This window comes from Rhinopithecus bieti, unplaced genomic scaffold, assembly GCF_001698545.2.
Source record: "Rhinopithecus bieti isolate Rb0 unplaced genomic scaffold, ASM169854v2 scaffold_19723, whole genome shotgun sequence".
Classification (NCBI taxonomy): Eukaryota; Metazoa; Chordata; class Mammalia; order Primates; family Cercopithecidae; genus Rhinopithecus; species Rhinopithecus bieti.
The window spans coordinates 53,287-64,260 of NW_016809579.1; the positions used below are offsets into that span (position 1 = coordinate 53,287).

The window sequence follows — 10,974 nt, forward strand, 5'->3', positions numbered from 1 at the left end:
TGAGATGCTCTGATAAGCTCCCAAGAATCTGTTTCCCCAAATCACCACAAAACTGCTTGTGTAGCCAGTATAGGAGCCAAGGAAGTTGGCCACTAGGATCCCCTGAATTACCTTTTTTTTGTTTTTTTGAGATGCAGTCTCGCTCTGTCACCCAGGCCGGAGTGCAGTGGTGCAATCTCTGCTCACTGCAACGTCCACCTCCTAGGTTCAAGTGATTCTTCTGCCTCAGCCTCCTGAGTATCTGGGACTACAGGTACACGCCACCACGCCCGGCTAATTTTTGTATTTTTTGTAGACACGGGGTTTCACCATATTGGCCAGGCTGGTCTCAAACTCCTGACTTAGTGACCTGCCCGCCCTGGTCTCCCAAAGTGCTGGGACAACATGCGTGAGCCACCGTGCCCGGCCCCTGAATTACCTATGACTTTATCAAGGGACAGGGTCACCTGCATTGTTAAAGCTGAGCTGATAAGGATTCCACAAATGTTAACTGAACAAAGTGCCACACTAAGTGCCCGTGTCTGAAGATGAAAGAGACACAATCTGTGTGTTCTCGGAGCTTCTCCAAGGTGAACTCTTCTGGGGCTTAACCTGCAACTGGCCAGGAACAGCAGCTTAAACTCTCATCAATAGCTGTGCTATTTCAAAGTACTGGCATTCTCCCAGGACACCCCCCAGGGTGTCAAAATTTAGCCAAAGCAAACTCCAAATGAATACAAAGTCCTTATTTTCTCAAAGGAAAAAAACAAAACAAAACAAAACAGAACAAAAAACCCCCCAGATTTATTTAGCTTCAACATTTTCCCTGATCTAAAGAGAAAGATGTCAAAAGATACCTAGGACATATACACAAGCACCCACCCCAGTGAACTCAGATAACCTGAAAGAAAAAAGGGCAAAGCTCTGTTCAATGGAGAAAATTATCTTCGTTTTTGAAAGATGTTTCCACGTCCCATTCCACGTCCTCTTCCTCTTGCAGCCACTGAAAGGGAAGAAAAGAAAACAGGAGGCCAGGTCAGTGTGGTCTGAAGGGTTACCTGGTCCAATATCACCCTGGCCGTGGCATTTCCGCCACCCCCGCCTTTTTGAGACAGACTCCCACTCTGTCGCCCAGGCTGGAGTGCAGTGGCGTGATCTTGGCTCACTGAAACCTCCACCTCCCAGGATCAGACGATTCTTGTGTCTCAGCCTCCCAAGTAGCTGGGGACTACAGGCATCAACCACAAAGCCTAGCTAATTTCCTGTATTTTTAGCAGAGACAGGGTTTCACCATGTTGGCCAGGCTGCTATCGAACTCCTGACCTCAGGTGATCCGCCCACCTCAGCCTCCCAAAGTGTCAGGATTACAGATGCGAGCCACCAAACCCAGCTGACAGCCACTGCATTTCGGGGGGGATGGAGGCGGAGGGGCAGGGGCTGGGGACTGGCATCAGAGCAGGAGGTAGTACCACACTCTTGCCTTCCAGTCCCACACTGCTCTCTCCAAGACGCTGGGAGGTAGCATGCTGAGGGCAAAGAAGGTGGTCTGAGAGCTACAGAAGAGAAATCCCTGGGGCTGGCCTTGGCTGAGCTAAAAAACATAGATGCACTAAATTCATTTTTTCAATTCTGAAACAAATATACTTAAGTGTTAACGTGTTAGATCTGGGAGAAGGGTTATTTTTTGTATTTTTTTCTGAGAAAAGAATTATTTCAGGCTAGGTACAGTGGCTCATGTCTGTAACCCCGGGACTTTGCGAGGCCAAGGCAGGCAGATCACTTGAGGTCAGAAGTTTGAGACCAGACTGGCCAACCTGGCAAAACCCCGTCTCTACTGAACACACAAAAATTAGCTGCACGTGGTGGTAGGCGCCTGTAATCCCAGTTACCTGGGAGGCTGAGGCAAGAGAATCACTTGAACCTGGGAGTCGGAGGAGGTCGCAGTGAGTTGAGATCGAGCCACCGCACTGCAGCCTGGGCGATGGAGACTGAGTCTCAAAAAAAAAAAAAAAAAATTCACAGTAGCAAAAAGAAAACACTCTCCATATCAACAGCATGATAAGACTGCTGTTCTCCTCTGTAACCCAGGGGTTCTAGGAGAAGCCAGGGTTTGAAGGACAGATAAAATATTCATTTTTTTGAGATGGAGTCTAGCTCTGTCACTCAGGCTGGAGTGTACTGACATAATCTTGCCTCACTGCAGCCTCCACCTCCCGGGTTCAAGCGATTCTCCTGCCTCAGCCTCCCAAGTAGCTGGTACTATTGGGACCCACCACCACACCCAGCTAATTTTTGTATTTTTAGTAGAGACAGGGTTTCACTGTGTTGGCCAGGCTGGTCTCAAACTTCTGACCTCGTGATCTGCCCACCTCAGCCTCCCAAAGTGCTGGGATTACAGGCATGAGCCACTGTGCCCAGCCCCTCACACTATTTTATCTTTAAACTCGAGCTTTCATCCATAGTTCCTGGCTCATAACTCCTATAGTCCTTGTGATAGTCTTTTGTTATAACGTTGGGGCACTTTAGGCCTCAGAAGCAGGACTCGGGAGACAGAATCTCTCTCTTGAAACTTCTCCTGTCCCCCTTTCACCTGCCCAAGGCCAGACCCTAATCTGAGTATGGGTCATAAGACCTCACCCCAGAGAAAGCTCCTGCCCTATACCCTGGAGGAACAAATGCTGCACAGAGAGGCCAAAAAGAATCTGGACAGGCCTTGCAGGGTCTCCCCACCCCGTCTATTAGTATTAGATCACACCCTTTTTGTCTAATGGCATCTCCACATGGTTGTCCATCCTTTAACCATGTCAATCCAATGAAGTCTCCATAAAAGGCCCAAGAGGACAGGGTTAGGGGAGCTTCGGGACAGCTGATCACGTGCAGCCTGACAGGAAGGTGAACAAGAACTCATCCATGTGCTGGGAGGAAACTCCATGGGGATAGAAGCTCTTGTGCTTGGGACCCTTCCAGATCTCACCCTATGCATCTCTTCATGCGGCTGTTTATTTGTAGCCTATAAAATATCCTTTGTTATAAACCAGTAAACTTAAGTATGTGATTCCTGAATTGTGTGAGCTACTCCAGCAATTAATCGAACCCAAGGAGGGAGAAGTGAGAACCCTGACTTGAAGCTATTCAGATGTTCTGGAGGCCTGTGCTTATGAATAATAGTGGGGGGGTGCAGGGGCAGTCTTGTGGGACTGAGCCCTCAACCTGTGGTTTTTCAGGCTATCTCCAGGTAGACAGTGTCAGAACTGAAGGACACCCAGCTGGTGTCTACTATGGAACTGACTGCTTGCTTGGTCACAGAAGTCTTTTTTGTTGATTGTTGTGTTGTGAGAGGAGAGGAAAAACCCAGTTTGACTTTTTTCCTCACACATACATAAAACATGTATAGCAGCTACAGATACCAATGGAGAATCCAGTGCCTTCCCTGGCTGCAAACCTTTTTTTATCAACACTAAGACAGTTTCCAAGGGCCGCAATTACTTTGTGGCCTAATCTAATCAACATGACAGAACTTTTCATGAACCTAATATAAAACCAAATTAGGCTAACCAAGAAGCAAGGCCAGACTAGGGGAATGGGAAAAGGACAGTCCCACTTTTGGAACGTACTAAAAGAAGGCTTTATTGCTGAAAACAGAGCTCCACTATCAGATCTCCCTAACTACATGCAGGGTGTCCATCCATAAGACCCAGTTTTGCTAGGAAATACGGCTCTCACACTCCAGGAGTCAGCTCATCTGCTCTGGGCTGTGTGCTCGGCAAACTAGACAAGGGCAAGCTGTCCCATACCTCTCACACAGAACTTCTAGAAAGAAGGGCCTCTCCGGGTATGGTGGCTCACACTGGTAATCCCAGTCCTTTAGGAGGCTGAGGCAGGTAGATCATGTGAGGTCAGGAGTTCGAGACTAGCCTGACCAACATGGTGAAATCCCATCTCTACTAAAAATACAAAAATAAATAAATAAAATAAAATAAATTAAAAATAATTAGCTGGGCATGGCAGTGCACACCTGTAATCTCAGCTACTTCAAAGGCAGAGGCAGGAGAACTGCTTGAACCTGGGAGGCAGAGGCTGCAGTGAGCTGAGATCACACCACTGCACTCCAGCCTGGGTGACAAAGCGAGACTCTGTCTCAAAAAAATAAAATAAAATAAGGTCCCCCTAGAAATTTATTATAGGAGGTTCATCAACTCTTTCACTTAAGACAGTATTCCGGATGCAGCAAGACAGAGAAGGCCAGGCAAAGCCTCATGGCCCCACAGGATCTCTCCATGCTGCAAGGGGAAGGGGTGGCAGTGGATGTGGAGAGAGCAGAGGTCAAGCCCTCTCTGTTCCCAGGCAGTAACAGGGCCCCTTTCTACAAGACACAAGACGAACATATATTTTAAAACCTGTGCATGAAGAACACCTACCTTGGGCCTTGAGAATAGCAGCTTTTCCTCGGCCAGCCCCTGAACCTTGGTTTTTATTTTTCATGCTCTTTAACATAGGTGCATTCTTCAGCATGTCAGGCAAAATCAGAAAGCGGATTTTGCTGCCACGGATGTACACCTGCTCCAGCTGTGCCACTCGGCCATCTCTGTATGTGACTGTGATGTTGGACATCTGGAAGGAAATCACCAGCTAATCAATTAACAGTCAACAGCACCAGTGGTGGGGAGGGCCTTGACTGGTGGGAGAGGAAAGTCCAGAAAAGCAGACTGACATTGTGACAAAGCTGGTGCATTACACAGCAATCATCAGTACTAACTATGTACACCAGGGACTGCACTGAGCACTTTACCTAAACAGTCCTCACAACACCTCCAGCGTGGGTATGAGTGCTCCCTTTTTTTTTTTTTTTTTTTTGAGAAGGAGTTTCGCTCTTGTTGCCCAGGTTGGAGTGCAATGATGCGGTCTCGGCTCACTGCAACCTCTGCCTCCCAGATTCAAGCGATTCTCCTGCCTCAGCCTCCCAAGTAGCTGGGATTACAGGCATGCGTCACCATGCCTGGCTAATTTTGTATTTTTAGTAGAGGCGGGTTTCACCAGGTTGGTCAGGCTGGTCTCGAACTCCTGACCTCAGGTGATCTGCCCGCCTCGGCCTCCCAAAGTGTTAGGATTACAGGTGTGAGCCACTGTGCCCGGCCGAGTGCTCCCATTTTTACAGGTTAAAAAAACCAAAGCAGTTATCCAAGGTCAAAAAGCAGAAATGCAGGGAACTCCAGATTCGAACCAGCTGGCCTAGCTTCAGAGCGCTGGCTGTGCAGCAAAGATGTGAAGAGCTCTTGAAGGTGCCAAACTCTAACTAAAACAGCTTCAAACTACTGGTCCAAACTGTCTTCCCCTGCATTGCCTGGCACTCAGATTTCAAAGGCATCATGAAGGTCACGAGTATATACCAGATGTGGTTCTGACCTTCCAGAGTGCATACTCTAGAATGTGAGACAGAACCCTCTTGCTTGGGTGACTAGGGACTGAGAAATGGAGCTGGTACCACAGGGCCTACACAAAGGGCCTGAAATTACTGGAGGGGTATGAGGCAACAGCTTGCACAAGGAAAAGAGCAGGCACTGGACAGGGTCATTACTTCAGATAACGGTCAAGTCTGTCAATAGAGGGAAGATCAATAGGGTTAAGGCAGCACTTAGGAAAGTCAAATGTGTCAACAAGGATAGACGGTAGGATGGACAAATGGGGAGACTGAAGGTGAGACCAGCTTGGCATGGGAGGGTGATACCAATCTGCCAGCATCAACCTCAATAAGCACCAGGTTTACAGAAAAAGCAGCTCATTGTATAAACCTTCTAAAGGGAGAGGACTATAATTTATTTAGAATGGGTCAGCCCATGTTGTAGAGAGACGGGCTGTCTCCCAGATTTCTGGCTGGCTAGATGCCATCTTATACTCATTCATTCTCTTCCTCAAGTGCTAACTGGCCACCCAGCCTCTGCTTGAACACTCAGCGAGAAAAGAACAACTATGGGCCAGGTGTGGTGGCTCATGTCTGTAATATCAACACTTTGGGAGGTCAAGGTGGGAAGATCACTTGAGTCCAGGAGTTTTGAGACCAGCCTGGGCAACACAGTGAGACCCCATCTGTACAAAAATTAGCTGGGTGTGGTGGCACGTGCCTGTAGTCCAGCTACTCGGGAAACTGAGGTGAACCTTGGTTCTGGGAGGTTGAGGCTGCAGGGAACTGTGATGGAGCCACTGCACCCCAGCCTGGGCCACAGAGCAAGATCCTCTCAAAAAGCAAACAAACATAACTATGCTCTGGGGCCACCCCTGTTGTATATGAGCAGTTTCTTGAGGAATGGTTTCTAGAGCTTCCACCCACTATCCCTGTTCTACCTTCAGAGGCACCAGGGCTCCAGTTTCCCATAAACCTTCTGCTCTAGGCTCCTCACTCCCAGCCTGTTATCAAATTTTCATCCAGTTCCCAAGTCCTTACCAATCCTTTTCTTCCCCTGAAGAATACCATAACCTCTAGTGCCACAAATGAACACCAGGTATGGTTAGACTACCCAAGAGAGAAACTGGATACAACTCAGGCTCACCTGAATCTGCTGACAATTGAAATGTGTTTTGGGGCTGGGTGCGGGGGCTCATGCCTATAATCCCAGCACTTTGGGAGGCCAAGGTGGGTGGATCACCTGAGGTCAGGAGTTTGAGACCAGTCTGGCAAACATGGTGAAACCCCGTCTCTACTAAAAATACAAAAATTAGCTGGGTGTGGTGGCAAGTGCCTGTAGTCCCACCCACTTGGGAGGCTGAGGCAGGAGAAAATCACTTGAACCCAGGAGGTAGAGGTTGCAGTGAGCTGAGATCACATCACTGTATTCCAGCCTGGGCAACAGAGCGAGACTCGTCTCAAAAAACAAAAAACAAAAAACAAAAAAAAAGGTGTTTTGGAGACTGTGCCACACTCATGACTCTGTAAAAGACAAAAAATAGACCTAAAGACCGATAGGTGAGATCCAGCTCTGCCATTTGTCAGAAGTGTAACCCCAGATACATCTCCAGGCTTCTCTGAGCCTCCGTTCCCTCACCTACAAAGCTGAGGAAAATACAAGACAACAAAGCCAACATTTACCGAACACTTATCAGACATCAAGTGCTGGCCCAGGTGATTTCCCCACAGCAGCTCATGTCACCCCACAAAATCCTACAAGGTAAAGAGATGAAGTGACATAGCGATTCAGTCCCCAGAAATCCATGCCCTTTCCCCCTATTCTCCTGCTTGAGGTCACATCACGCTTACATGGCCTGGCTGGAGTTTGAACCCAGTTCTGTCTAACTCACTCTCTTAACCACTGCATCTGATCACACCTCCTGAAATTGTTAAAAAGCAAACTAGGCCAGGCGCAGTGGTTCATGCCTGTAATCCCAGCACTTTCAGAGGCCAAGGTGGGAGGACTGCTTGAGGTCAGGAGTTTGAGACCAGCCTGGGAAACATAGCAAGAACCCATCTCTACAAAAATTTTTAACCATTAGGCATGGTGGTGCATGCCTGTGGTCTCAGCTACTTGGGAGGCTGAGGTGGGAGGATGGCTGGAGCCCAGGAGTTCAAGGCTACAGTGAGCTATGATTACAATACTGCATTCCAGCCTGGGCAACAGAGTAAGACCCTGTCAAAAAACAAACAAACAAACCAAAGTAAACAAGCTAAAGTATGTCTAAATGCTGTCTCTATTGCCTAACACACAAGAGAGACTCAGTAAATGCTAAATCTGGTTGACAGTTAAAATGTGTTTTGGGAGTTGTGCCACTGCTAAGCCATACTCCCTCCAGCACATAGGGGCACATCTCACTCCTTTCCTGACAGAAGCCGTTGCATAAGTCCAACAAGACTTAATCTAGGCATTTCCATAAATGAACTATGTCCTGGCTGAAGCAGGAGAGTCCAGTGTCATCTGACTCCTATTTTAACCCTAACAATCAGGCTCACTACTGCTCTCGCTTTCCCTGCAGCAGTGGCTGAGAACAGCTTGCTGTGGACAAAACCCCAGTCTAATGACACACACGCCTGCTAGAGCTTGCTAATAAGCCTGAGCTGTGTTTGTATCATAAGCCAAAGGCAGCAACTTTTGAATGAACCAGATCTTAATCAAATCCAGGCAGGAAAACCCAGTTTAATCAACTTTCCTCAACAGCCACAATGAAACACAGATGGTATAAGCCAGGTACTCAACTGAAATGACATCCTGAGTGGGAGAGAGAGAGAATCTTTGTAGCACAAAGTGGTGGGACTTTCTTAGATACCTAGGGCCAAGATGGAGAAAATTAGCTCCAGGACTGTGAAGGTGCGCTGGGGTGTCTCAGGCATGTCAATACACCAGAAATGCACTCTTTAGAACAATTTCACACATACACAAAGGCAGAGGTACTTGGTTGCCACTGCTATAATAGGAATACCAACTGATGCCATCTACCTATCTTTGTTCTTAGGAAATACAAAAGTATTATGGGGTAGAGGAGTATGATGAATGCAATCCACTGTACAAACAGTACAGGGGAAAAAAGTATACGATAAGTTTAAAAAACTGGTTTTCCTTCAACCTAGAGGGCTAGGTGTCTAAAGAAATTCAACCACATTGAATTCAGAGATTTCAAAAACTTTCCTAGCAATAGTTATGGGCAATTTTCTGATCCAATCATGTGAGAGTTTCTTTTGGGTTCTCATTTTTATACAGTGACACAATACTATATTCCATACAGAGACCATTTTTCCAAAGACGGCTATTATGCCACAGCTAAGAAAACAGATTTCAAACAGTCCCATCAGCAATTGGGTGGTCATGTCAAAGCCCCAAAAGCACAATGTCTGCCTGTGCAGAGCTCTGCACCACATTCCCCCATCAAAACTTCTAAGAATTAAGTCACGTTGAATGTAGTGAAATGGGTTTGACCATTACTCTCTGTATTTGCTTGTATCATTTATAATTTGGTCCCATTTTTATAAAATTGGGGACATATTTTGGAGTCTTGTTATTTTTCTCACTTATGCCAACAGTATTTTAACAGACATGCCATATCCTGCAGCACTGGCGACCAGTGCTTGGCTTGCAGCTTGTTGGAACGAGGAGAACAAAAGCTCCCTGCCTTCCTAGCTTAACCTCAGATGCACACCCTCTGACCATTTGAGGGACCTCATCTTGAGTTTCATATTACATATTTCCTTTTCTTCCTTAAAAAAAAAAAATTATATATATGAGACAGGGTCTCACTATGTTGCCCAGGCTGGTCCCGAACTCCTGGGCTCAAGTGATCCTCCTGGCCCAGCCTCCCAAAGTGCTGGGGTTACAGGCATGAGCCAATATGCCTGGCCATATTTTACATTTTCAAATGTCAAAAACAGTGCTAAGATAACAGGACACCTTAAAACTACTTGAGGGACCATAAAAGACAGTGTATTTTGTACGGGGATGTTGTCAAGGATATCATGTAATAGTGTCTCCTGTATCTGACTGCCAGGGAAATCCACACGATTGCTATTTTAACTTAAGAACATTGGCCGGGCATGGTGGCTCACGCCTGTAATCCCAGCACTTTGGGATGTCGAGGTGGGTGGATGACGAGGTCAGGAGATTGAGACCATCCTGGCTAACACAGTGAAACCCTGTCTCTACTAAAAAAATACAAAAAAAAAATTAGCCGGACGTGGTGGCGGGCACCTGTAGTCCCATCTACTCAGGAGGTGGAGGCAGGACAATGGCATGAACCTGGGAGGCAGAGCTTGCAATCAGCTGAGATTGCACCACTGCACTCCACCCTGGGCGACAGAGCGAGACTACAGAGCGAGACTCCATCTCAGAAACAAAAACAAAAAAGAACGCTACACTTTTTGGAACTGATGATCTTCCCTGCTTAAGCTTATACTGGAATATAACTTGATTCAATGTACAGGGATTCAGGTTTACATTTCTGGATACTGACTGCTTGGCTTCATTTTATGTTCTACCCCAGCTTACCTGCATCATGATCTATGTATCTACTTTTATCCTGACATAAAACTTTTTTTTAGAGATAGGGTCTTGCCCTGTCACTCAGGCTGGAGTGCAGTGGTGCAACCAGAGCTTACTGCAGCCTGAACTGCTGGGTGGGCTCAAGTGATCCTTTTTGCCTCAGCCTATGGAGTAGCTGAACTATAGGCATAAGCCATCACATCTAGATTATTTATTTATTATTTTTGGAGACAGAGTCTCACTCTGTAATCCTAGCACTTTAGGAAGCCAAGGTGGGCAGACTGCCTGAGCTCAGGAGTTAGAGACCAGCCTGGGCAACATGAGACTCCGTCTCTATTAAAAATACAAAAAATATTAAAATTAGTGGGATATGGCAGCCCATGCCTGTAATCCCAGCTACTTGGGAGGCTGAGGCAAGAGAATTGCTTGAACCTGGGAAGGCGGAGGTTGCAGTGCACTGAGATCGTGCCACTGCACTCCTGCCTGGATGACAGAGCAAGATTCTGTCTCAAAAGAAAAAAAAAAAAAAAAGGGCTGGGCGCAGTGGCTCACGCCTGTAATCCTAGCACTTGGAAGGTTGAGGCGGGTGGACTGCCTGAGCTCAGGAGTTCGAGACCAGCCTGGGCAACACAGGGAAACCCTATCTCTACTAATAACACAAAAAATTAGCCGGGGCCGGGCGCGGTGGCTCAAGCCTGTAATCCCAGCACTTTGGGAGGCCGAGACGGGCGGATCACAAGGTCAGGAGATCGAGACCATCCTGGCTAACACGGTGAAACCCCGTCTCTACTAAAAAAAAAAAAAAAAAAAATTAGCCGGGCATAGTCCCAGCTACTTGGGAGGCTGAGGCATGAGAACTGCTTGAACCCGGGAGGCAGAGGTTGCAGTGAGTTGAGATCCGGCCACTGCACTCCAGCCTGGGCAACAGAGCGAGACTCCGTCTCAAAAAAAAAAAAAAAAAATTAGCCGGGCATAGTCCCAGCTACTTGGGAGGCTGAGGCATGAGAACTGCTTGAACCCGGGAGGCAGAGGTTGCAGTGAG

The 10,974-nt window shown here is 47.2% G+C and overlaps 1 protein-coding gene across 1 annotated transcript in view; it reads right to left on the minus strand.

The window, feature by feature from the left end:
• Window positions 1-758: 758 nt before the first annotated feature.
• Window positions 759-10,974, minus strand: part of SNRPD3 (small nuclear ribonucleoprotein D3 polypeptide) — a 15,892-nt gene continuing 5,676 nt past the window's right edge. The window contains exons 3-4 of the mRNA XM_017889795.1: window positions 4,398-4,590; window positions 759-982 (exon numbers count right to left, since the gene is read on the minus strand). Of these exons, the coding sequence (XP_017745284.1) occupies window positions 921-982; window positions 4,398-4,590 (255 nt within the window). The 3' untranslated portion in view covers window positions 759-920. The remainder of the gene's footprint in view (window positions 983-4,397; window positions 4,591-10,974) is intronic.